Raw genomic sequence first — 26,996 nt, 5'->3', positions numbered from 1 at the left:
GCATGTATAAAATTATTGTCAAGTCCCCAATGCACCGAAACTCATATTTCAGAGATTCTATAATTTTGTTTGGACCACAAAAAAACATTTTACATTTTTCTGAAAATAAATAAATAATAAATATATTAATTTTCTAAATATTTTATCAAAATGCCTTCGGATCTAAATTTTGTCCAATCAAATATAGACTTTCTCTCTTCTTGATATTCTCCCCGAGGGCAGTAGATTCCATATTGGGCATCTCTTTCGAATACGATTAAACATTGTGAAACCAATGCACTGATATATAGTCAAAGAGACATCAACCATTGGTGCACCAAAAACTCATAATGTGCAATCGCATCCATAAGGACCCCTCAGGTCAAAGGACCGATCGTATACTATTGACGAGAATTTTATTTTCATTAACCAATAGTAACCCACATGAAAAATTCTCATATGATTCAGTTCAATGTACACATAATATCTACACTCACACTTATGCTCTAGAATCACCATTCTTAGATACATACAGTGTGATGACCATATAAATAGGATGTCCAATCATATTCTTAGTTCATGAACAATTTTGAGTTTGAAAAACTCATTGACAATATGGGCTCAATATTATATCATGATAAATAAGAAATTAAATAACTTAATTCAATTAATAGAGTTTGATGAATACATATCTAACTTTCATGTACATCATAGCTAATTTCTCATAAACTTCACACCCATGTTCCTAACTTGTTTTTCAAAAACTTGTCAGGGGATTAGATATATTCTGATCAAAATTGACCTTAGCTATGGCTATATCACCATGTTGAATGATCTCTCGAATTAAATGATACTTTCGATCCACGAGCTTGTTTTTCTAATGAGCCATTGGTTCCTTTGCTTGTGCTGTGGCTTCTTAGTTGTCACAGTACAACGGAATGGGAGCTCGACGAGCTTAAGGACCCCTAGGTCAGTCAAGAATTTCTTGAGCCAAACCCCTTCTTTGGCTGCTTCACTAGCTGCCAGGTACTCAGGTTCAGTTGTGAATTCGGTTGTTGATTTCTGTTTGGCACTTTTCCAAATTATAGCCCCACCGCCCATTATATAAACCATACCAGAGGTGGACTTTCTATCATCTTTGTTAGTCTGTAAAATTTGAGTCTATACAACCTATAACTGACAACTGGTTACAACCATAGACCAGGAAGTAATCCTTGGTCCTCCTCAAGTACTTGAGGATACATTTGATAGAAGTCCAATGTTCCTGACTTGGATTGAATTGATACTGGCTCACAATCCCTACCGTATGACAAATATCTGGTCTAGTACATAACATGGCATACATGAGACTTCCTACTACCGAAGCGTAAGGAATTCTCTTCATAGCCTCAATATCCTCATAAGTTTGAGGGAACTGAGACTTGGATAAAGTGACTCAATGTCTAAAAGGAACATCTCCCTTCTTGGAATCTATCATGCTAAACTTTCCCAGTATTTTATCAATATAAGTGGATTGTTATAAGCCCAACATCTTGTTCTTATGATCTCTCACAAGTTTAATTCCAAGGATAAAATTGGCTTCACCAAGGTCTTTCATTGAGAATGTTTTGGACAATCTCACCTTTACAGATGAAAGTATACATACATCATTCCCAATAAGTAAAATATCATCCACATACAAAACCAGGAAACAAATGCCGCTCCCATTAACCTTTTTATAAATGCATAGCTCATCAATGTTTTGTTCAAACTCAAACTTTTTGATGGTTTGATGAAAACATACGTTCCAGCTCCTGGAATCCTGTTTGAGACCATAGATAGATCTCAAAAGCTTGCACAGTTTGTTTTCTTCTCCTGGGGAAGCAAACCCTTCTGGGACTTTGACGTGGAGGTGCCTCTCGACCTCGGCTGGGGTGTCTGGGCCAGCTCTGTCGGGCACGATTTGGTCATGTCTACCACTGATCTTCCCTATCTTTTTGCTGGGGAGTCTTCTCCACGTGCATGGTCATTTTCCTGCCTCCCAACAAACTGCCTCAGGTACCCATTTCATATGAGCTCTTCTACAGCATTCATGAGTTCTCGGAAACCCTTAGTCGAATGACTATAATCTCAATGATATTCACAAAACCTTTGTTGATCTCGACTCTCTGGAGGTGTCTTTATCTTTTTTGGGGGTTTCATTTTTTCCCGTTCTTCAGCATTAATGTTCATCAAGATGCGGGATCTCGAGCTATTCAGGGGGATGTGCTCGCCATAGCCCTTTCCTCCTCCTCCCCGATTATACTTGTCATCTCTCCTTTTATCACCGTGTTGGAAATTTCTTTTTCTATCTCTGGGGGAGGGGGGATTTGCACTTTGTTGGTTCACTATGAGCTTCTCTGCTTTATTGTATCTGCAAATTTTCTCTTTTAACTGAGCAAGGGTCTTGGGTTCTAATTTGGAGAGGGAGAACCTCAACCGTTCATCCTATACTCCGCTCCTCAAAGCCGAAAACTCGGTGGTCAGGTCAAGGTCTCTAACCTCTAGCTTTTCCAAGTTGAACCTATGGACAAATTGCTGGAGAGTCTTGCTGGGTCGCTACTTCACATTCATAAGGTTTGACTAAATTTTGTGGCGTACTTTGCTTCTCCTGAAGTAATCTAAGAACCCTCTGCTGAGTTGCTTGAAATCACGTATCAACCCAGGCTCTAGACATGAGAACCAAGTTGTAGTAGGGCCTTGAAGGGCCAAGAATACCCTGCATAGGAGGCCTCTGAGGCTCCCTGAACAGTCATGATCGATCGGTATGTGTGCAAATGCTCCCAAGGGTCTTTGGTTCCATTATAGAGTTGGAATGAGGGCATTTTGAAGTTTGCCGGTAATGGTATTCGCATGATTTCTTTAGAAAGAGGGTTTTCTCCAAATTCCACTTCCCTCTCTCTATCACCCCCCATCATTTTATCAACCTTTGTCCGTAGCTCCCTGAACTTTTGCTCCAGGGCCATTTCCGACAGATGGCCTTGACCATGGGATACTTCTTCTGGGCTAGGTTGCCTGTTTCTCGATTTCTGGCGGGACCTCACTGGCTTGGCATCGCCTCCTTCCTCTCTAGGGGTGAATGCACTTCACTGCTCTTCCCATAGTGATTACTATGACTATAATAATCTGGGCTGTCAACTCTTCCTCGATCTTCTTGTTTGGGTGGGGGTTGCACTCCCCTACCCTACCCTCTCGGGGAGGGTTAACATGACTACCTCGACTTGGGTTCCTTTCTGAAGAGCTAGATCGATTGGGGTGGATTTTCTTCGGGTTCTCCTTCTCAAGGTCCTGTGACCAGGCTTCCTTATCTGGGGTCATTTGCCAAAGTTCTTGGACGCTTCCCAGATCACTTCTCAAACCGCTGCACCTGCTCTTGCAACTCGTCAAACTGTTCTGCAGTCATTGGTGGATTTGTGGCCATATGCAAGCCCGAACGGGCTTTCCCCGGGATGTTTGCAGCATCATCCATGGTTGGGTCCTGCTCGATTTCTCCCACAACCTTTTAGTATTTTCTTGTGGCTTCAGGTCCAGCAGTTGTCTCCTTTCTCCGAGTAGGTCCTGGTAGTTTTGGTCTTTCTTCTTTCCTCAGTCACGCTGAGAGTACCGAAATGGCTTGTTGTAAGGTTCCCACGGATGACATCCTATGGTCAAATAAATTAGTAAAATAGTTACCTTTAAAAAAAAAAAAAAGAGTGAGCAATTAGATGGGTTTGGGGATGTTCAGATGGATAACTACGTGAGGTTTGGGTTGGGTTTGTTAGATTACAAAGCTTCATACCGCATACCTAAACTAAGGGCCCGTTTGATAATGTTTCTGTTGTTTCTGTTTCAAGAAACAACAGAAACGTAAATTTTTGTTTCTAGAAACGTAAACGGAATTGAAGGTGTTTGATAAGTCATGTTTTTGGAAGTCGATAGTAACCAGTGAAAGAATGGCCACGAGTCGTTTCCAGAAATGGCAAAACAAGTTCTACTTGTTTCACTGTGGGTTGTTTCTTGAACCATAAATAGGTAGAAATTTCAATTTCTATTTCTGAAAACAGGTGAAACGAAACAGTTTTATCAAACGCTTTTTGTTCTGTTTGTCCAAACGGGCCCTAAGCTCATTATTTATCCACTTCCTAGGTTCGGATTTTTTTGGTTTGGTAAGTTTAGATGGAGTAGGTTGAGAATTGACGCATTGGTGTTGGTAATGCCACACATAATTCTGATAATTAGCATACCAGATCCTTATTATGATAGTCAAAGTGGTTACTGAACCATCATATAAACATTGTTGAAAGAGCAAAACATTCAACAGAAATTAAAGTATAAGAATTTTGACATTTTAAGCCTGAATTCAGTCTTTCTTTCTATGTTGGTTCAATATAATTACATCTTAATTTAAAGAACTGTAAAAATATTTGAACAGATAAAATTGTAAACTAATAAAATTCTCAATTAGTTGGGATGCAGTTTGCAAATCAAAACATGTATTTCCCTTTGCTGCATCTTCCTTGTTTGGTAATTTATACATGGTTGTAATCAAATTCAATAGCTGATGTTTCAAATTTGTTTACCGATTTAGTTGACCATAGTAGTTTTCTTTCAGGCATATAATGGCTTTGATGATTTTGTTAAAGATATTTCAAAGGTTGCCAGCCCCTTGAAAAGTATGGGCTAATGCATTCTCTGAAGTATGTTTTCTTACTCATTTCTGTTGATCTTTAGGTGTTGTTTTGAATTTAAAATTACAAAATATACTAATAATTAAATGATATTTGGCAATGCATAATCCTGATACATCTTATTGTTATCTGATTGTTTATTCAGAAGTAATTATAAATTTACAAATGTAGGATGTAATAATTTGCGCAATCAATGTGGGGAGGGTGGCTGAGAAACATCCCTTGTTTAAAACAGAACAGTAGCACTTCTAAGGTTATAAGAATGGCAACTCGCTTAGTTAATTTTTTGGTACTTCATTGCTTTCAGTGAAAGTTGAATGATTCTCGTTTAACCCTGAACAACAACTGTCCAGTGCAGTTGGTAAGATGTGGTGTGCCAAAATCCCATGCTCACTAGGAGGTCTCGAGTTCAAGTCTCCTGGCTATTACCTACTTCCCTCCCTACCTATCAAAAAAATAATAATAATAATAATTCAATCCCATTATGACCCAGTCCATGCGGTTGTGGGGTCAGTATGGACCTGAGGTCAGGGAAATTTACTTCTTGTCAAGTAATTGTTGGGTGGTTGCAAGTTTACTTTTATGAGATAAGAAGTCTTTGTGAAATTTACTTCTTGTCAAGTAGTTGTTGGGTGGTTGCAAGTTTACTTTCATGAGATAAGAAGTCTTCTTTTGTAGGATTTAGTATGAATTTATATTCCCTTTTCCCCTCCTTTAGGGCTTTCATGACATTGCACGAAAAAAAAAATTATGAATTTGTATGGAACAAATTTTCCTAGCAAGAAATTTCATGTTGCTTATAATCGTATGTATTGAAATAGCCCTTCTAATTGGAGTGGGATTTCATTTCGACGCCTGTGATTATAGACCAACAAGGAAATTTTGTCCAAGTTGTATGCAAAAGTGAATCAACATGGAGTCAGGTATACACATTATTAAGGTGTTCACTGTGCTTTCTTACAATGTTTTTGTGTAAGTACTGTTGTTTTCTATTCTTTTGGTTCCAAAAACTCTGTAATGTGTTTGAATAAAACTTCAACATTAGCCTACATTCTTAGAATGTACATCTTCCAAGCAATGAATATATAATTAAGTGCTTGGATCTGTGGGACTCATTAGGACCCAGCATTTAATTGAATCTTAATTAAGATTGAAGATACATGAATGAGGCTAACGTTCAACCAGCAATGCTTTTATATTATTCACTCATTTGAAGATGTCAGATTGTGGATGAAGTTTATGTGAGTTCATACCAAACAATGGATTTTCGGTTCAAGACCTGACTAATTTCCAACTAACAATCAACCACTTATATGATTCTGATTCAAACCATTCCAGATCAATGGAAATCAATCGGACTCATTAGGAACTGGCCGGCACAGAATCGATCAGAATAGATCGAATTGGAGCGAGTCGATTCCGCCAATTTCGATTTCGAATTTTAAAACCATGTTCCCTCCACATTGGATATACTCATATGCTTGAATCCTCTCATCTGTGGAGCCAATGTCGGTACCAAACCATAGGGGACCATGCAAAGAGGTGGACTTATGTAAGGCCATTGGTACCCTTATCTCCTCACATTTATGTGCCGTCCATCCCTAAGGTCCCATATTTGAATTTCGAGGTTTTGTACTGTCTATTGCATTATTTCTGCTAAAACTTAGCAAATGAATGGATGGTGACATAGAAGATAAAATGTCAACAAATAACAACTGATAAGTTCAGCATCTTGAATAAATGAATTGCTGGTTGCTTTGATCTGTTTGTATAAGAATAAGAGTACAATAGCAACAAAGGAAAGAAAAAAAAAATTCTCTAATTTTTAATGGAATCGACATATTTTCTGTATTTTTCTGTGATCTGAATCGAATTAATTCGCTTCCAATTCGATTGCAAAGTGTGAAATTAAATCGGTTTAGTTTGAATTTGGGTTCACCAAGAGAACCACCGGTTGAAACGAAGCTGAAATATTAATTTAGGAGCATTCAATTTCCCGTTATTTTTATTAAAAGATTGGCATGAAATAGAACATTCTACCCCAACAAAAAGGTGAAATGGAATAAGGATGTCCGAACTATTATTATAAGTTGTGTTAGAGCGAACTACCCAAAGCATCCTTAGTATTAAAATAATAATAAAAATGCAAAGTAAGATCATAGTTATCTAATTCGGACGGAAAAGTATTCGGAATAATTTGTTTTATTAATTCAATGATTCAATCAAAATACCGGTAAAAAAATTGGAGATAATATAAGTCGGGTTTGGATTCAGATTCGGGAATCATTCATTTACAAAAATAAAAAACTAAAAAAAAAATTGGATTATTTTTAATATATGTAATACTTGTCTCATATTATCTACCAAAAAAAAAAAAAAAATTACATTTTTGCAATTGATCCAAAATAAAAGAAATAATATCATGATAAATTATAGAATCAATCACATTAATTTGGTTTTCAAATTTCACTTTACTTTGCATCCAAAATCCTTTGCAATAGAAAATATAAAATAAAAATTACATGTAAATTATATCATTACTAAATATGATAAAAAAAAATTAAACAAATTGGATTACATGGAGTAATGATTACAAAAGTTTCTTTTTTAAGTTCGAAATTATGTAATGACCATTGAAGTAACATATAAATTTTTCATGTGAAAATATTTTCAAATGAATAAAGGTTTTACATAAAAACTAACAAGGCCTTTGAAAATGTAATTTTATCAAAAGTGAAAAGGAAAAATAAAATAAAATAAAATCAGCATGGATAATATTCATTGACTACACTGTAAATTAGTTATTGAGTGACTAGATTCGTCTCAAAATCCTGAAATTGTGTTTTTAACCCAAGAAAAGAGAATCAAGAAATAATGTTTCATGTTTGTAATGAACATTGAAGTAACATCCACTTCTCTTAAGGTCTTCAATGATCCTCCCGGATGGCTAAGACTAATCACTTCCAGTCATTAATCCTTGAATTATTATTTTCTTATCAAAGACAAATGTTAACATAAAGATCCATGCAAGCCAAGGCTTCTTCTGTTCACATCATCACTATAATATGGCCCCTTCATTTAATATGGTATTTCTAAATCCAGCTGACTCCTGCACTAGTGTACGCAACATGGTGGGCAGCTGCAGGAGTAATCAATTGATGTCAAGCTTTATTTTGTTCATTACTTTAGAAAAAAAATATATATATATATATATATATGTATGTCCTTAAGAGAGTGTCCTTTTTAGTGCCTACCTATACTTCAAATGAACTTAATGAAGCACAATTATTGCCGGCCACTCCTCATATTCTATTGTTGATCCCCCTCCCTTTTATCTATCTCACATTTTACTTTGTCAATGGAGATATTGTTGGGGAAAAAAAAAGATGAATGACACCTCAATAGATGTATTAAGAACTTCACAACAACGACTATTTAGCGTAGTTGATGAGTTGTGGTGTGCAAAAATCTCATGCTCACCCTCCCTAATTGTTCAACAATTAAATTATAACTCTCTCTCTAGAGATGTTTGTGAAAAACTAGATGTTTTATTTGCCCCTCAAAAGTTAGGTATTGGGAACCTCGTCCTATAAAAACAGAATCATAAATTGGAAAATAGAATCCAATCTCCTTTCCTAAGGGCCCACATCATCCATTCTATTACCTTCTATTCAAACTCTGACACACATCTCTTTTACCCTTACACTTCTCACTGTGAAACTTCTATCTCACTCTATTACTCTTTGCATCCCCTAACTTGATCAAACCAACAACTGCAAGGAGATCAACAGCTCCCTCGAGCAACAATTACACAAGGGAAATTTAAGAGAGAGAGAGAGAGAGAGAGAGGGGGTGTTTTATGTACAGGTTGGCCTTCTCTCCTCTCATGCTATTATATAAACCTCTAAGATGTAGAATGCTTATTTTCCAAGTAAAACAAGAAGTAAGAACCCATTGGGAGATACTTGGGTTTTCCTTGTGTGAATAACTTTATTTCTTAAATAATGATATTAATTCACGGAAGAAACATTAATATAAAAAAAAGTTAAGAGAGAAAGACTGTTGTCCATCTAGTTTTACCATACCCACACACCACTCCTATTTTTAGGGGTATGTCAAAAAACACTCCAGCCCCACTAAAATTAGGGTTGTGTCTGGGCATGGGGAATGCTGAACAGACAACGTCCCTCCTCCTAAATTCAAATTAAGCCCCTAAGTTAATGGTTTCATTATGATTTAATATCACCACTTTACAATATCATATAATGGACTTACAAGTAACCCTAGGGGGTAGCGTAGTTGGTGAGCAACAAACTTGGTATGAGCCGTAAACTCGGACGTCCTAAGTTCGATTCCCACTAGGCACACCTTGGGCCACTCACACGGGGTGTTTAGTGCTCTTCACAACTTTCAGTGAAAGTCCACCACAATCTTAACCATCAATTGGGCAAAAAAACAAATTTCAAAACCTTTGGAAATAGAATAGTATTTTTAAAATTCTTTTATATCCTATTTACAAAGCATGTCAGTAGCTCTCTTTTGATATTCATCCTATAAGGGGAGTTGGTACCTTGTTGAAAATCTCTTTTTCTCTCAAAGTAAATATCATTGATCCAGTGACAATAATTCATTCAAGATTTTTTAATGGATCCAGTTATATACACCACATAACTCGCAATTATGTCTAGAATCACCATTGCCTTGAACATGTAGTATGATAGTCATATGAAGATAATGGTCAGTTCTGTCCCTAACTGCACAGATAAACATACATCCAATATATCATGCAAATTAATCAATATTAAACTATGTAAGTTGAATTTGATGAACACCAAATTCAACAGATATGGTATCATAATTGGAATTTGAATCTATTAGGTGGTTTTGGTTTTGGTAGAGAATTCTATCACAATAGATCAGAGAGATCTTCAGTAACAATTAGTCAGAGAAAAATTGAGCTGAAATCCCACATGCTTGTTTACCCCTTCAAACCTATAACTAGATTCCTTTTCCAAAAAATGTGGATAGGTCTCATTGATAAAGAGAACCTTTTTCCTAATATCTCCCCTAATCCTAAGAACAGCACAATAGCATCAATTCCCCCTGGTTCTTCAACATAGCTTAATGGTGTATTGTGGTTTTGGTTCACCTAAAAATTAAAAATAAATACAGAGGCATATTAATAAGTTGGTTAGTTGGACTGAACGGAAATGGAGAGAGTGTGTACTCTCTACTTTTGAGAGAGAGAGAGAGAGAGAGAGAGAGAGAGAAAGAGAGAATTTGACAGTTTCTCCCTTTTATCTTGTATACTCTGTACTGTATATAGTCTGTTGTTCCCACTTTTCAGTCTCATTGCCAGCATTCATTAATCCATTCCACCGTTTTTCTGTTTTTGACTTGTGCTTTTTATGTATCCCATCGTTTAGTCTTCTCTCATCCCAAATATCTCTCTCATTCACAAATTTTCAATAATTCAAAGTCTATTGTCTTTCTTCTGGAAATGAACCCATTGCTCAATTGCCAACCAGACATATATATAAGCAAATGGGATTTATGGATTTAAAGAAAGAAAGAAAGAAAGAAAGAAAGAAAGAAACAGAGAAAACAAACTTTCAAACGTAGTAGGGATTCAGACCATCACGGTTTTTCACTGGCGTTGATCTCGGCCTGTTTGTTACGAATCATTAAATTCCTCAGTACTCCATTCCTCCGCGAATTCCGTTTGGTGAGAGAACAAAGAAAGAGGTAGAGACAAAGAGAGAGGAAGAATAGAAAAACGACACTTGGCAACTCTCATCCCAAATTTTTTATCTTTTTTTTACTTTACGTTTTTCCCCCTACCTCTTCTTCTTCTTCTTCTTCTTCTTCTTCTTCTTCTGATTTCTGCAACTCTCATTTTCGTCTAATCTTAGCTTTAAGTTCCCCTTCCCCTTCTATGACCCATTGCCCGATCTGGGTCGTTCTGGTTTGATCCAATTCAATCGAATGCCTCCGAGTTTTATTCATTAATGGGGTGCTTTTCGTCGAAGCAGGCGGTCTCTATAAAGCCTGCTCTCGATTCCTCGGGGTCGTTGCGGGACAATGGGTCTGTGATTTTATCTTCTTCTCGGCGAAACCGAGCCGGGTTAGAGTCTGAGAAGAAGAAGATTGATACGGGGGATGGCGGTGACGAATTAGGCGAGTCAAAGAGTGGAATCTCGAAGGGTGTGGAATCTTCCTTCAGCTTGAGGTTGGAGAGTTTGCAGAAGTATGTGGAAGGAGAACAGGTTGCTGCTGGGTGGCCCTGTTGGCTTAGTGCCGTTGCTAAAGAAGCAATTCAGGGATGGGTACCTCTCAGAGCGGATTCTTTCGAGAAGTTGGAGAAGGTAGATTTCAATTCAATGGAGATTCCAATTTTTATTACTAAAATTAAATGGAGTCACATTCTTTTGAGGATTAGTTCTTGGTATATCTTGGGTTTTCTTTATTCCCTGCCATTCCATTACTTTTTACAAAATTATGAAAAGATAATGCTTCTCTAGCTGTGTAAGATTAAGGTAAGTAATAATGCAGGTTTTTATGGTTCACCCATTTATTCTATGTGCCTCTCATTTATTTATTTTCCTAAAAAAATCCATTTTTAATTTAGATTTTTCTGTAAAAAAAATTTACATGGATATTTCATCTGTAGTTATTCTATAGTGTAATCATAGTGTGAATTACTACTCACCAACCTTTGTTAAAGCTATGTGATATAACACAGCAGCTCCAGGAATGGTAATTCCTTCTTCCTCTACCAGATGCTTTGTTTTGTTCTTGGTTCTATTGGAATATTAAATTACCTGTTTGGGCTATAAAGTTATGACAAACTTTGTACTACTTTTTTTTTTGTCTTAGCTGCTTTCTTTCATGGGGAAACAATATTTGGTAGGCTGTTCTGCTGTGAGTTGATTTAGGATTTAAAGATTGTCTACTAGATGTGGGAAGCAAAAACTCCATGGACTGCATGGGACAGTTTTCTTATTTCATTAATTTCATTAGTTATCTTATAGAATGAACAAATATTCACAATGATTTAGTGCTTTTATCTGAGAGTTCTGTCCCTTGCATCTCCATCCAAGTATTATAAATTGAGTATCTTCGTTGTGCATGTTAAAGTAATAACTTTCTTTTTAACAGCTAGATGGTCTTTTTTATTTTATTTTATTGTAATGGCTTCTGCTATCCACCAAAATTCTTTTTTTTACCAGACACTGTTACATAAATATGTTGATTATCATTTTGCTAACCTGTTAACTTTCCTTCTGAATTTGGGCTTCTACTCTTAACCTTTTTATTTTTTATTTTATTTTTATTTTTTATATTCCCATGGAAAAAAAAATTAGTACAATTAATATAGACACAGAATCTCCTTTCATAACATGTGACTAGTTTAAATATCTTGCATGTAGATTGGCCAAGGTACATACAGCAGTGTGTTCCGAGCACGTGAACTTGACACTGGGAAAATAGTTGCTCTGAAGAAAGTGCGATTTGACAATTTTGAGCCCGAGAGTGTAAGGTTTATGGCACGAGAAATAATGATTCTTCGCAGACTGGACCATCCAAACATAGTGAAATTGGAAGGATTGATTACATCTCGATTATCATGCAGTATATACCTTGTATTTGAGTATATGGAACATGATCTGGCTGGACTGTCATCTTGTCCAGATATCAAGTTCAGCGAGTCTCAGGTTTGTTGGTACTGGTTCTGTACATTAGCTCAATTGAAATATATATGTATTGGGTCTTAGAACAGTTAGGTAGATTAGGATCAGAATACCACAAGGAACTCTTTGTGTTTCTGGCACACAGTTGTCGTACAAGCTCATAGATCTTGACCATCCAATCAATAGTTTACTGTTGTTGGATACTTGGTTTAGAGATCACACTATGCTGAAGGTCCTTTACCATCCAATTTGATTTAGTTGTCAATGAAGTCAAGGCATTTCCATGAGAGTACCTTATTGGAGGGGTTTTAGTTCACAGTTGAGTACGTACTATGTCTAGAGAATCTGGAACATGGTATTCTATGAAAAAGTACATATCATCGGTCTTTTAGTTCTGTTATTTTTCTTTTGCATTAAAAATTTGATTTGTCTATATTCCGTAGGTGAAGTGCTATATGCGCCAGTTATTTTCTGGACTGGAGCACTGCCACTCACGTGGTATAATGCATCGAGATGTCAAGGGATCCAACCTTCTAGTTAATAACGAAGGAATTGTGAAGATTGCAGATTTTGGCCTTGCAAATTTCTGTAGCTCAAGGCACAGGCAACCGCTAACCAGCCGAGTTGTGACCTTGTGGTACCGCCCTCCAGAACTCTTACTTGGATCCACTAATTATGGAGCGTCAGTGGATCTGTGGAGTGTTGGTTGTGTTTTTGCAGAACTTCTCATTGGGAAGCCTATCCTTCAGGGGAGGACTGAGGTAAAAACATATTATCATTGTAAGCCATTTTCCTATCAGAAATTATTTCTCTTTCATACATAAAATTACATGTCTTATAACCATATTCAGTTATTTTAAGAGGAAGGAGGAGGTACAGGACTATGAAGAAAGAAATTTGGTATACATGTGATGATTTCTTCATCTATATGCAAATTTGCTCATCCAGGAAATTACATGAAAGGAAGTGAGGAACTTAGAACTGAAGATCAGAGTTACCTGTTAATAAATTATTCCTTCCAGCTGTTCGAAATAAGAAATTGATCAGATATACCAGATAGGTCGATCTTAGATCTTCTGGGTGAGACAAATTAAGTCTAAAAAATCAATCTCTGTTTTTGCACCGGTTGTGCTTCAGTCCCTCTATTTAGTGTCCATATAGTCTTTTAAGAAACACTTGGATTCCTTCAATATAGAAATAATAATTTTAATAGACCTTGTCCTTGTGAACTGGATTCTTCATCTTGTGTGATGGAAACCTGTTTCTATTTGGCTTGGCAAAAGGTGTAGGCACAGTATGGTTCAGATCCACAATATCCTGCCCACTTTTAAAGTTCCAATTTTTTAATAATTTGATCATGTTTTGGGCACAGTGAACTTTGATTGTTTAGTTGATGTATAGGTTTCAGAAATCCAGAAATATCCACAACCACCATGAAGTAAAGAACCAGAATTCAGGAAGAAATTAATAATATGCAAACTAGATTCTTATCTGGACAGAAAGTTGGTTGAAGGTCACTCTTGTAGGTAGGAATGACTCCTCAAAATCTGACTGAGATCTAATGCTTAGATCTAGGGTCATAGGGTTATCCTATTGACAGTAGGATTCTTGAATTTAGGGTTCCATCACAGCAACGAAATCAGAGTTTTAAAGGTCCAGACCAGCAATTAACAAAGGAACAGAATAGAAATCATATATCAGTAATAGAAGCAGAAGATCAATCTGAAACAATAAACAAAATCTGACCTTTAATAGGCTGAAACTGAGAACCCAACCTGAAGTAGGATTCTAAGAAAACAACAATCAAACTGAAATTTGACACCGTAGATCAGTAAATCATGAAGTGTGGTTACTGTATGTATGATCAGGTTTGAAATATATGGAGTATTGATGGAGAAAATCTCATATCTGGAATAAAATAAAGGGACAAAGAACCCTGCCCGCTTGTGTGGGTCTACGCCCAGACAGGGGGCTCAAAAAAACTGCTTTGCTTCCCTGACCCATGCGCTGAAGATGCTTCCGCGTGCCCTCCCATCGGCCGGCACGCTGGCACAGTGGCTGCGGAAGTGGGCAGAGTTCTCTCACCTTAAAATAAAATAGGAAAGAAAGAACAGAAAAATTGACCGGATCAGTTGATTGGAGTTAAGTGTAAGAAATAGAAATCAAGAATCCACCTGATTGCTTTGCTGAATCCACACCACAAGGCACATCTGAATCCAAAGATGCAACACTAAGAAATCCACTAAACCAGCCTGGAATGCATAGATCAATTTAGCTGAAAGCTTCTTCTTCATTCAATATTCGTGTCTGGACTCTGGAGCTGTAGTCCCTTACAAAATTATATGAATTTCTCAAAAATGGACTCAAAACTAAAAAAAGAAAGGTCTAAACCAATCCTGAATAAATAAGGTAACATAAACTGATTAGCAAACTGAAATAATAAAAGAAATTCACCCTAATAAGGACTCTGATTAAACTAATAATGTACATCCTGTATTTTTACTTCCTACCCATATTTTTAGGCCTATTAAAGTGGCCCACTATAATGAATACCCATTGGACCAAAGGCCCAACATGATAAAACATAATCCAATGCTTATTTCAGTGGAAATAAGCCCACTTCTGTGTTTTATTTGCATTGTTTGTTACCACAAAAAGTTTTGGTAGCTCATATTTTAAAATTGGAGGATGTAATAAAACATGGATTATGAACCAATACCACTAGAATATAGTACTTCAAAAATCATTTGAATATGAATCTGATTTGGAAGTTCTTCTTTGTCTTAATGTAAGTTCATTATCTTATTCTCATCTTTGAGCATTTTCCCTAAGATAGAATGCATTTAGATGGGTAGAAGTAGCTTACTTGAAAAGGTTTGTAATTATTCTTCAATGGAGGAGAAATGCCCATGAGAAGTAGGTTAAGTCATATTATGGCATATCCAGGAAAAATACCTACAGATGGGTTTAAGTGGTATAAAGGATAACTTTTAATCATTTAAGAAGGGAAAAAAAGAAAAGGATTTAAACTTTTTTTCTATCTTTTTCAGTTTTTACTTCTTCACTGATTGAAGTTCTAATGGAACAATTTTTTCCCATCTCCAGGTTGAACAATTGCACAAAATATTCAAGCTCTGTGGTTCTCCACCGGATGAATATTGGAAAAAGTCTAAACTTCCCCATGCAACCATATTTAAACCCCAGCATCCTTATGAAAGTTGTCTCCAAGCTACCCTTAAAGACTTCCCCACAACTGTTGTGAATCTGATAGAAAATCTTCTTGCTGTCGAACCATATAAACGTGTTACTGCCTCGTCTGCTCTTGCTTCTGAGGTAATTCATGCAGAAAGCTGTTTATATATTATTCTGTAATCTTAAGTTGCAGTGATCCACTGAACCATCTTAGTGGTAAAATCAATAAAAAAAAGAAAAGGTGTGCAGCATTGATGTTACACAGAAAATTGTGTGTAAAACTTTCCTTATGACCATTTCAAACTATCTAATGATCAGTCTCTTGATGTTCACCTCTCTTCCTTTTAGACTTTAGAATTCATTCTGTTTTGAAGATCCAGTCTGCCACATAAAAGTTGTTTTTTTCTGATCAAACGTCTTTGACTTACCATCCTCAGTATTTCACAACAAAGCCTTATGCATGCGATCCATCAAGCTTGCCAAAATACCCACCAAACAAAGAGATTGATGCGAAAAGTCGTGAGGATATGCGTAGGTATGCTCTTTCTCTGCAGTTCCCTTTTGTTATGATTTGTATCCTGGTCAATTATGATCCATGCCAAGCTTTAGAACACTGAATAAAAACTCAGCCATGCTGTGCTTGTGTCTTGATTGAATTGGTTTCAGTGGTTTGGGTCAAACCTCAAGACTTGGTACCATTGTAATAAAGAAGACTTTCGTTTTGGTGATATCAAATGCATGTATTGTGTATATTCTGTTAAATTCTTTGTCCATGTGGTTTCGGTGCATGTATCATGGTATTGGACTCGTCAAGTCATATCTTTGTCAGCCAATTTATTGCACCAACCTATGAACTACAAGGCGGTTCACCTGAATCCACTCTGGATTCAATCTGCAAGTTGAGGAATTAAGCAAATCAAATGAAAGTATGGTATCCATATGAAGAGAGTCTTTATCTTTGGCATGGATAAAATGGGTGTACTAAATTAATCAGAATCACATGTACATGTCCCAGATTACTGAAAAAAATGAATTAGCTTTATAAACTGTGAGACTTGATGTTTGAAACTTACGAATATTTCTGAATTGAATATAGAAAACTAGAGTCTGCAACCAGCAAATGGTAAACTATAGATCAAGGATGAACTGAGTCGATTTGTGAACCAGGATTATTGAAAAAAAAAAAAAACAGTTTCAATGCTGTTGCCTGTTGGTCTGTAGGGGTGCAACAGGGCCGGGTTGGGCTAGGGTTTTAAGAAACCCTAGCCCAACCCTGAGTCCCCTTAACTGGGCCCAAACCCGCCTTGAGCCTGACTCAGGGCCACAAAACTTCAACCCTGACCCTACCCTTCAGGGTTCAGCCCAACCCTTACCCGCCCTAATTGGCCCTGATTTTTCAGGGTCGGGCCGGGATGACCTTGACCCTGACCCTGCAAAATATGAAATAACTTAAAAATAAAAATATTCATAATAAAGAGGAGATAAAAAAATACAAAGTTACAAATTTTTTGGTAAAAAAACTTACGTTTTTTTTTTGGTAAAAAAATCAAGGGAGAACGGTGAGAAGATATATTAGGAGTTTTGAGGTGTTAATGACTCAATGTCAAACAATATATAAAACTAGGTTAACATCAAGGTCACAACCAGGGTCAACATCAAAGGCAAAAATCAAGGCTAGGTTCAGGGCGGGGTTGGGCGGGCCAAAGACATCAACCCTTACCCGCCCTGACCCTGACTCAGGGTCAGAAATTTCAGGGTCAGGCCGGCCCTCAAGGCCAAAATTTTTGGGTCGGTACTTGTTCGGGATCAGGGCGAGCCAAGGGCGGATTCAGGCCGTCAGGGCCAAACTTGCACCCCTAGTTGGTCTATTGGGACCAGCAAACCTCGCCTTTGCTCCTTTAGCTACTGTGCTTCTTCATTTCTATGTCTAGAAGACTCAATTGGCACTAATTGTTTTCAAAATCGATGACGAGTTATCACAGCTGAATAACAGTTCGAGTTCATGAACATGCGTTCCAGTAAAATGAATGGCAAGAAAAACTTAATTTGGTTCCTATTCAATATTTTTAATTTATAAATCTACAATTTTCATCGACAGTTTGCTCTGTTGGAATCTCCAACTTCATCAATAAATTCTTGTTATTCAACCCCAACACACCCCCCCCCCCCAAAAAAAAATGATACTTGATGCACTATTGTCTTTTCAGGAAAAAGGCTGGTGGAAGAGTACGTGGGTCTGAAGGAAAAAGAAAACCAACAAGAATAAGCAAAGCTTTGCGAGAAACAAATTTTAATAGATTGGCGCCCGTGCAGGTCTCTCTCTCTCTCTCTCTCTCTCTCTCTCTCTCTCTCTCTCTCTCATATGGGGCCAGGAACCTCCTTCTCATGGATTGGTTTAAACTTCTCTCTTCACAGGAGCTGCAGGGAAATAAACTAGGTGCCCATAAAAGTAATAGAAATATTGCACATGTTCCTAAGGAAGACAAAGATGCTAAATTGTGTGCAGATCTCCCAAAGCCATCAATTCATACTATGCAAGAGCCTTCCCACATAAAGAATGCATCTCAAGGGGATGTTCCTTTCTCAGGCCCACTACATGGAGATGCTAGATTATGTGCAGATCAATCAAGAACATCGAATAATATGGCACAAGAGCCCTCCCACATAAAGAATGCGTCTCAAGGTGATTTTCCTTTCTCGGGCCCATTACATATGGCATCATTAAGTAGCTTTGTTTGGGCAAAAAGGCAGAAGGAGTATGCAGAATCAACAAGATCACACAATCGGTCTAGCTCAAGAGGTCAAATTTCAAATGCATTAGAACCATCAGAGGGACTGAAAGATACTTCAAACTCAGGAAGGCAAGAAAATGGGGATGTTTTACATGAGGATCGCACAGATTTTAAAGGCAATGATTCACATGAGATGTCCAGGCATGCTTTGCAGAAACAGTGGAGCCAGTTTGACAATCCAGATTCTTTTGATGCATCTGATGCCTATTTCTCTCAGGAATTATCGGCATCACTTTATCTGAAGGAAGAATTGGCAGATAAGAAAAACAATCGGGTAAGACCAACAATCAATATTTTAACTGATTAGAGCAACATCTCTTTGTCTGCAACTCTTGGGCTAAAGGTTCAATTCTTTCCTCATTTAAAATTTTCAGTACATTCAGGATCGAGGGGACAGAGTTGATTTGTCTGGCCCCTTGTTGTCTCAATCAAATGGAGTTGAAGAACTCTTAGAACGGAATGAGCGCCATATCCGTCAAGCGGCCCGGAGGTCTTGGTTCCAAAGAGGTAAACTAAACTTCCATATAAGATATCAATTTTCTGTGTGCTGCCATTTTATCCGTCAAGCAGTCCTCTGGCTCTTTTGGTCCCCTTGTGTCCCTTGAGCATGCTACTGTAGTGCAAACCCAATGACCCTGTCCATATGGTCAAAGGATGCCACTTTAAGGTAGAGGTGGACCCATTGTAAATGTGGCCAGTGGGATGATAATCCCATAGGCGCCTGGGATCAGCAGTTCTATCATGTAGATATCGAAGGACCTATCATCCATGATTTGGTGCTGCCCATTATTTTCTCACCGTTCTATTTTTGGTGAAGCAAGAAGCCACATAGGCTTGATTTGCAAAGCCTATTTTGTTATGTTTGGAAAGAGTATTAAAGGTTTCTCCAAAAATGCAACCTTTTTGTTTAGGTAAAAGTTTCAAACAAAATTGGTTTGTGGGGGCTGCTGTTCAGCTGCAACATGGAAGAATGATGCTGCATTTCTGACTTTGGATATCCAAGAAATGGTCTAAATAGGCTGCATGTCAAGTTTCATTCTCAAATTCTACCATTTACCCTCTCATCTACTCCCATGTATGTCCATGCACTCCTTGTAGTCCCGTGCACCATATTTTTTCGCGTTTTGTTTTTCCACGTGGCTAATTCTGATTGGGCTGAAACTTGACATGTGAGCAGGAGCCATGGATCTAACCTGTCCATAAAATTTCAGTCCCACATGATCTGCCTTGTGCACATCTAGATGCCCCCTCACCTTTTTTTGCCTGTGGGTTGCCATCCCACCCGCTCTGCTCGTTTTAAAAAGTTCTGTAATGTTTCCCAGTCTCTGGGACCTATATTCTTAAGGTATTCTGCTCACACAGATTTGCCTTGGGCTTCAATGTTTAGCACGCTCAACTTCATTGACATATCAAATGTGTCGGTGCCAATTTTTGGTGATGATACTAATGAGTTTCCAATGGCAGGGAAGAAACTAGGGAAGTAGCTGTGTGGGTTTGTCTTCAAGCATTTCACGAGAAGACATTGGCTGAAATAAGGTTAATTATGGAGAAAAAGAATGCTGAGGTCATGATGGCTCCAATTTAACAGGTTTGTCTCCCCTCAACAGGCTTGATACGGCATCATTGGTAAACTGGGCAAAGCATACATTGATAAAGAGTTCCCTAGGTTAGGTAGGGGATCCCAGGACATGGACAAACGATGAATCATAGCTGCATAAAGTGCCAGATGCAGTGGAGGTGGCTAGAACCAATGTTCAAAGTTACAGCTTTAGGTAGAAGGTTGAGGTAGGGTAAAAAACATATCTTGGCCAATATTATGTGTATATGCATGAGGAATGATTCAAAAGCTTCTCAATACTATCAATGAAAGAGGTTCCAGACCCATTTTTTCTCATTTTTCATTTTTCTCTCGTAGTGTAACATAAGCCTCTTAAAACAATCTGGTTCCTCTGGTACTGATTTTATTCTTCAAATCTCCAATTTTGAACCTGAATGCTGCCTGACAAATGCATTAATTCATCCCTTATGGCACAGTGCTCTTCATTTATTTTTCATTTTTTGGTAACTTATGGTGCTACATTCAACAGTGCATCCCAAGTGCACTAGCATTTTCAGATGATATTCATCATTTTTTTCAAAACTCACTACATCATATCATAGCAACTTGGGTTTGGAAGAAAATGGTATGGCGTCCATAATCCGTTTGGATAAAATTATTTTCTTGCCCTGCCAAGTGAGCATAGTCAGCACTGTAATTGTGGATATGTTTTCCTCACCCTCAACTCATGCTTCTTCAGAGCTGTTGGATTCTGCTACATAGCATGAAAAAGTTTAGAGTCTACAGGTTAGACAAAGGCCACAGTATAAGTAGATATTTCTCCACTAGCTGGGTGGAAGACATTTTTCTGTTTGATACATCAAATGAATGAAAGATAGAAGTAATGGCAATTTTGGTTTATTTGTTTTTTGGTTAAGTAAGGTACATAGTATCTAAATTGCTTTAGAGGAAAGGGAATCTATATTGACAGCCTGTGGTCTCATAGATTGTCATTCTAAGTGCTGGATAGATGGGGAATTCCAGGGTCAGTTACATGTTCTATTTGTCTCTATGTATGAAACAAAATTTTAAATTTTAAATAATTTTTACATCATTATTTTTTTAACACATGAAAGTGTTGGAATAGATTGAACAAGAGCATTTTACAAGATGATGGTGTAGAATATATCCATATAAGTTTGAGTATCAACCCATACCATGTGACAGGATAGTTGACAGTCTAGGTTCCTCATTCTTATGATTATGGTTTAATAATAATAAGGGAGAGAGAACTGTAACCAGTGTTGTTCAATGGGGGAGCACACATGAGCATCCATCAAAGAGCACACAGAGGGCAGGGGGCATTTCACAAGACCCCGTGAGAGGGCGTAGGTAACAGCACTAGTTACCTTTCTTTCTTCCTAGTAATAATAAACTTGAAAGAACTTTGCCGGATTGCCTCACGAAACGCTAGATAAAATTCTAGCGTTTTCTGCACACACACACAATGGTGTGGGTAGCGTGGTCATTTTCCGCGTTGTCTAGATGTTTCCTACGTCAGACAGGTGTAGAAATGCAACCCTAAAACTATGCAGAAGATAATGGAAAAACAGAACAAACAATGCACATGGATTTTACGAGGTTCAGCAAGGTTGCCTACGTCCTCGGTGAGATGAGATCCTGCTTCACTATTAATGGAGAATAGGGTTACAGAGCTCGTCCTCACACCTTTCAGTATTGCTTGCATTACAGAGAAAGAAACCCTCGCTACAAATATATAGCGAAAAACCTTAATCCGGAAAGTACACAATTGCCCTCAAATAAATCGAGCGAGGGGCTGCGCCCCCCTACACCCCTTGCATAGCCTCCTGCCCCCTTGCAATCCCCACGGCCCACTAACCGGCTAGCGAGACCGTCGTCCTGCCTGTCGAGGCATTGCACCAGTACTCCCTGGATTAAACTGCGACAAAATACAAGACATCTTACACCAACAACTTGAAAGGTTTTTTTTCCCCTAATATAATAAAATTCTTATGATGCATTGTTCATTAGGTTTGATATGTTTAGGGGCAGTCTTTACCATTATTTCACATTTGAGAATACACATTAAAGTATAAAGTATGTATTTTAAAATAATATAACAAATATATGTATTATTTGCATATTATACATGAATTATCTATGTCCTTTCACCACAAGATCGGATTCTTAGTATCAATCAATTTCTTGGACGGTGTTTATTGCTGGACCAAATGGCCATTGAGATGGGGTGAATTAGTGATGACTAAAAACTTTGATCCCAACTTGTTCATTTCTCGACTCACTCATAGGTGTTGATTGGTGCTTTCTACTCACAGCCAATCATATACAACCTACGACAAACATATGGCTACCACCAGCCTCTCAACACATCATATCCACCATAAACACAAACCATCCCATAGAGCACCACATTCACAAATATCCACAAGCAATTGCAAACCATAAGGCGCACACCACAAGACAGATATTGGCGTGCTTCACCATGTACATGTCTACATCCACGGAGCAATGCCTCAATGGACTTTGTATATTCTTAACACACTACTTTTGTTCACTATAACGATCCAGGAGTTATAACCCCTGCTTCTACCCTTTCAACAATAATTCTAGGGCTACAATCCCAATTTACCCAACATACAACTAAGAGGGCACTACAGCTAGGAGCTACAACCCGTGTTATATGCCTACTGAACAACCCCAGTACAACATTAAATGGGTTCTAAGATTAGCCTTTTTCACTGCCGGAGTGTCACTTGGGTTACTTGAAGCTTCTCGCAATAACCAAATCCTAGGTTCTCTTCTCCTTCTCTCCACAATACACTTTTCTTCAACTTCTTGGCTTCCCTTCAACATGAGGAGAACTTTGAATCATGTTCTTGTGCAAGCCAAGTCTTCATTAAGCCTTCCTTATTAACCCATAAATGTCTTTTTTAGAGCACGCCACAAAACCTTCACTTAAATTCTTAGATTCAACAATGAAACATCAAGGATTTGGGGATATTTGGGTTCAACCTGATGGGAGCTTCCTCTCCTTTGTTCCATCTTCTCCTCTCTTCTTGTTTTATAAGAGCTTATGAATAGTCCTAAAATCCACTTAAGAAGCTCAACACAACACCCACAACTAAGCTTGGTTCAATCACCTAGTTTGAACTGTTTCCGTCTAACAAAAACTGACCTTTCCTCAGTCCAGATGGCAACAATGACCTGTCCTCACAGTAGCTCTACGCAATCACCGTGCATCCCATAGGTACTCAGATCTTCTCAATAGCCGACTCAGCTCTGAAGTCTGCTCAGCATCCCAAATCAACTATATAATTACTCAAGACTATCTACCAATGCCTATTGTCTGTAACTAATGACAATGGTTCTATTGGCTTCCAATTGTGCTAACTCTTCTCATCTTCAGATTGACCATCCACGCGCCTTCATCTCAGCTGAACTAAGTTCCTAACTGATTGTTTTGACAATAATAGTTGAATGTAAGTTATGCTTAACCTTTATGTCAATTCATATGAGATGTAGATGTTGGTGTACGATATCTTGTATTCTCTCGCAGTTTAATCCGAGGAGTACTGATGCAGGCCTCTTGACAGAACGACAATCTCTTTCTTTGTAAGCAATTGTGAGAGGTGTGAGGACAAGCGTTGTAACCCTATTCTCCGTTGACAGTGAAACAGTCACTGAGGAAGTAGGCAATCTTACCGAACCTCTTCAACCTGTGTGCATTACTTATTCTTGTTTTTCCATTACCTTCTAGATTGCTTTTAGGGTTGCATTTCTACAGTAGACCTATTTTGAGTTCCAATCAAGCAGCTAGGCTCAATAATTAGTTTTTCATCCCTCCCTTGTGAAAAGAATGGCTAAATAAGGAGCTAGATTTCTTAAACCCAACCCCCCCCCTCCAAAAAAAAAAAGGCCTAGGCTGATTCAATAAAATATATTTTAGGAAGTTCCTAGGTCTAAAACCTCAAAAATTATTTTACTGATAATGCAATAAAAAAAAAAATTAAGTAGAAAATGTTTTATGAAGCTTGTGGGTTAAAAGCAATGTAAGGATCGGATATCCATAACCCATGATGTACCATGCTGGGCTAGGGTAGAAAAACTAAGTATTCGTATTTCAAACAATGTGCTTTCTTTTCTGCCTTAATAGTAGTAGATCTACATGTTTTTGTTTCTTCTTCCTGATTTAAATTATTTAAATTTCTAGGGTTTGGAATTGAATCGGATGTTGATCCCATATTTGAATTCAGGTTTCTAAACCTTTGATCCAAGTTATAATCAAAATTGGGGTTGTTCAATTATTTAAATTGACTGCTTTCACTAATTGTATTCCAAAATTTGGAATTATGATCCGGGTTCTCTCTAATATGCCTTGGATTTCTAGAACATGCATACACTAAGATCTTCTTAAAAAAAATTTCTTTCCTTTTTCTTTTAAATAAAGAAAAGTCCCAGTCACTTGTCAAGTTTCAGTTTCCAGTTTCATTTTTTTTTTTTTCTTTCTGTTTTTTAAGAAAAGGAAAAACTTCATTTAATATACATTATTGTACGAAATGAAATTGTAAAATTGAAATCCTAGTACCACTTCGTCACTGGGCCTACAAAAAATAATAATGTTACACAAAAGCTTTAACACATCAAAAGGAGGGGGAGGGTCCAAGGCCATGAAGTGATATTGTAATCAGAAATTAGTTCCTCAAGATCTTTTGAATCGCTCCAAATCTCCCTGATTCTTCGTCTATCGCCCTTCACCTGCTTCATGAGGTATTTTCTGTCATCATATAATCAATACTTAATGAAACACAATTTCCTTTTGTGTATAATAAAAGTAGTTCATCCAAAAGTATTATTAGTTGCATAAGTAACTCCCACACAAATAAGGATTGGTGGGTCCACATTAGGAAAATTAAAAAAAAACTGACAGTAGCATTGGTTAAATTCACCTGGAAACATGGTTTCAAGTATCGGTCTGGGATCGGCCATATCGGTCATATTGGATTGGTATTGGCTGAGATCGAACCCTAACTCGATATCGATCTAGATCGATTATCCGGATCGTTACAAGGGTAAAATAGGAAAAATAATACTTTTTATAAAAATCAGGGATAAAATAGACCGATACCCACCAATCCGAATTGGTATCAGCCTTTGTCGATACCGATACCAATACCGTCCCCTAAATCCTTGCCTGGAGAGGTATAAGATAGCTTGTGCACTCCATTGCATCATAGGACCAAGAATCATGTGGGGATTGAATTATCTTGGTTTGTTTTTTGGTGAAATGGACTAATGTTTTATAAATAAAAATCCTGTGGCACTGTATTAGTGCCGTGAGGATGGCCATTGAGAGCACCACAGGGTCTATGCCCAAGTGCTTCCAGCCACCCAGATTCATACTGCACCAAAATGTGATTACTCAGATATTTGGACTGATTCTCAGCTGGTGATTGGTCTCTTCTCTAAGGACAGAGGCAACAAAATGGTCATAGGGGTTGTTTTGGGTCCTTGTGTGTGTATATAGATTGTTAATGGATGTTTGGAACTTTTATGCGGCTAGAAAATTGGACCGTATTATTTGATGAAGGCTTGGATAGAAACCTAGAATCAGTAGAATTAGGATAAAGGTTTTAAAGCGAAGCTTTATTTTTGGTTTTGTCTCAAGTATTACTGTGGATAGAGTCTACTGGGGGGCTAGGTTCTATGTTGCGAATCCCATTTAACTTAAGACTCCCCTGTTTCATTGGGCGTCTTTTTCCAATTACTCTCAGGACCATCTATTGTGTTTTGAATGCATCATATAGCCATTAAGTTGAAATAAGGCTGATTTTTTTTTTTTTTTTATTTCAAGACATGTTATCCCAAGTAATTTTAATTTTCTTTTTCTTATTAAAAAAAAAACACACACACACACAATGACAAAACCTGCTATCCAAATGGTCAAAATTTGAAAGAGGATGATTACCTTATGTAACAAGGTTGGCTCCATTTGATACAAACCAATTAAAGGAACGGGAAGGAAGTAACTTTCCAAACTAAAGAGAATTTTCTTATCATTTCTTCACATTACCACGTCACTTTATCTTGAACCAAAATTTCATGAATTTGTAAAATAAAACAACAATTACAAATAAAAAGAATATTATCATTAAATATAATAAAAATAAATAAATAACTTAATAAGTATAAAAATTTCATCATTAGCTTTGAAAACTTCCATTTTCCTTGCAACCAAACAGAGCCAAACGTATTACACTAACAAGGATTTGCGAAAACCGTACTTACCTCCTCAGAAAAATTACCAAACGTCTTAAAACTTAAAACCCAGAAAATCTGACCACAATCTGGGGAGAGAAATGTGAAGAAGATGATACATAGAAATTTTGAAAATTATCTAAAAAGAAACGAAGAAAAAGGGAGATGAAATAAGCCAAGGGAGAGTATTAAAAATAAGAGAAAAAAGAAGAAGAAGAAGAATATGTCGGGCGGTTCCATCGCTAAGCCTGCAAATCAGAGCAGCAAAGCGGCCACTGGAAGCCCAGATTGGTGATATGCGCCTATCGCACGATGCGTAATCGTACGCCACGAACTTTTTAACCTTTCTCGTGGAATACCACGCCACCCCTTCCCTCACGGGGGAAGCGCTCGGCCTAAGGCGACTCTTCTTTCTGGCGCTTCCGCTCTCTCCCTTATTTATATCTGCAAAAGAATGAAAACCCTAACCTGAACCCGTCACCCCATTTTACCACCATTCTTTCTCTTTTTTCACAATTGTATCCCCACTAAGTATCAATCGAGCCTATCGAGCCAAGTAAAATTGTGTAATCAGGCCTAACATTAGCTTTTTAAAGCCCAGGCCCACTAACTTCCCAGTCCATGAAACAAAGGCTAACGAAAAGGCTTTGTAGGGATATATTGATGGATTTAAGTAGGGGTGTCAAAATTGAACCACCCGAACCAGAACCGAAAACATTTACAATCCAGCCAAACCACATCATAGAAAAATGATCCGATTTTTATTTCATTGGTTCTCTTCCCAATTCGGTTTTTATTTGCACCAGAAAATCGACGGTTCTAA

At 37.5% G+C, this 26,996-nt stretch overlaps 1 protein-coding gene and 1 long non-coding RNA gene across 4 annotated transcripts; one reads left to right on the top strand and one right to left on the bottom strand.

The window, feature by feature from the left end:
• The first annotated feature begins 9,994 nt into the window (after nucleotides 1–9,994).
• LOC122080228 (protein IMPAIRED IN BABA-INDUCED STERILITY 1-like) lies at nucleotides 9,995–20,233 on the top strand. Of its 2 annotated transcripts, none has more exons than XM_042647167.1 (9): nucleotides 9,995–11,029; nucleotides 12,095–12,379; nucleotides 12,799–13,116; nucleotides 15,461–15,688; nucleotides 15,985–16,082; nucleotides 17,755–17,860; nucleotides 17,963–18,613; nucleotides 18,723–18,846; nucleotides 19,804–20,233. In XM_042647167.1, the coding sequence occupies exons 1-9, from the start codon at nucleotides 10,673–10,675 to the stop codon at nucleotides 19,821–19,823; spliced, it is 2,187 nt and encodes a 728-aa protein (XP_042503101.1). In that variant the 5' UTR covers nucleotides 9,995–10,672; the 3' UTR covers nucleotides 19,824–20,233. The 2 variants fall into 2 exon arrangements, with proteins under 2 accessions (XP_042503101.1, XP_042503100.1); XM_042647166.1 differs by having other exon boundaries at nucleotides 9,997–11,029; nucleotides 18,714–18,846.
• Nucleotides 20,234–24,434: 4,201 nt separating this feature from the next.
• Nucleotides 24,435–26,648, bottom strand: LOC122079085. Of its 2 annotated transcripts, none has more exons than XR_006140267.1 (2): nucleotides 25,884–26,648; nucleotides 24,435–24,692 (listed from the first exon to the last, which is right to left on the bottom strand). It is a non-coding gene; the product is annotated as an uncharacterized LOC122079085 (long non-coding RNA). The 2 variants fall into 2 exon arrangements; XR_006140266.1 differs by having other exon boundaries at nucleotides 24,435–24,673.
• Nucleotides 26,649–26,996: the final 348 nt, after the last annotated feature.

Source organism: Macadamia integrifolia, chromosome 5 (assembly GCF_013358625.1).
Source record: "Macadamia integrifolia cultivar HAES 741 chromosome 5, SCU_Mint_v3, whole genome shotgun sequence".
Classification (NCBI taxonomy): domain Eukaryota; kingdom Viridiplantae; phylum Streptophyta; class Magnoliopsida; order Proteales; family Proteaceae; genus Macadamia; species Macadamia integrifolia.
Note: the sequence above shows the minus strand (reverse complement) of the source record. Positions and strands in the feature narration are given on the sequence as shown.

What these genes read in the sequence shown, in the direction of transcription:
- LOC122080228 (XM_042647166.1), top strand. Translation starts at nt 10,673, where the DNA reads ATGGGGTGCTTTTCGTCGAAGCAGGCGGTCTCTATAAAGCCTGCTCTC. An exon ending in CTTTCGAGAAGTTGGAGAAG is followed by an intron (nt 11,030 to 12,094) that starts GTAGATTTCAAT and finishes TCTTGCATGTAG; the next exon opens with ATTGGCCAAGGTACATACAG. An exon ending in AGTCGTGAGGATATGCGTAG is followed by an intron (nt 16,083 to 17,754) that starts GTATGCTCTTTC and finishes TTGTCTTTTCAG; the next exon opens with GAAAAAGGCTGGTGGAAGAG.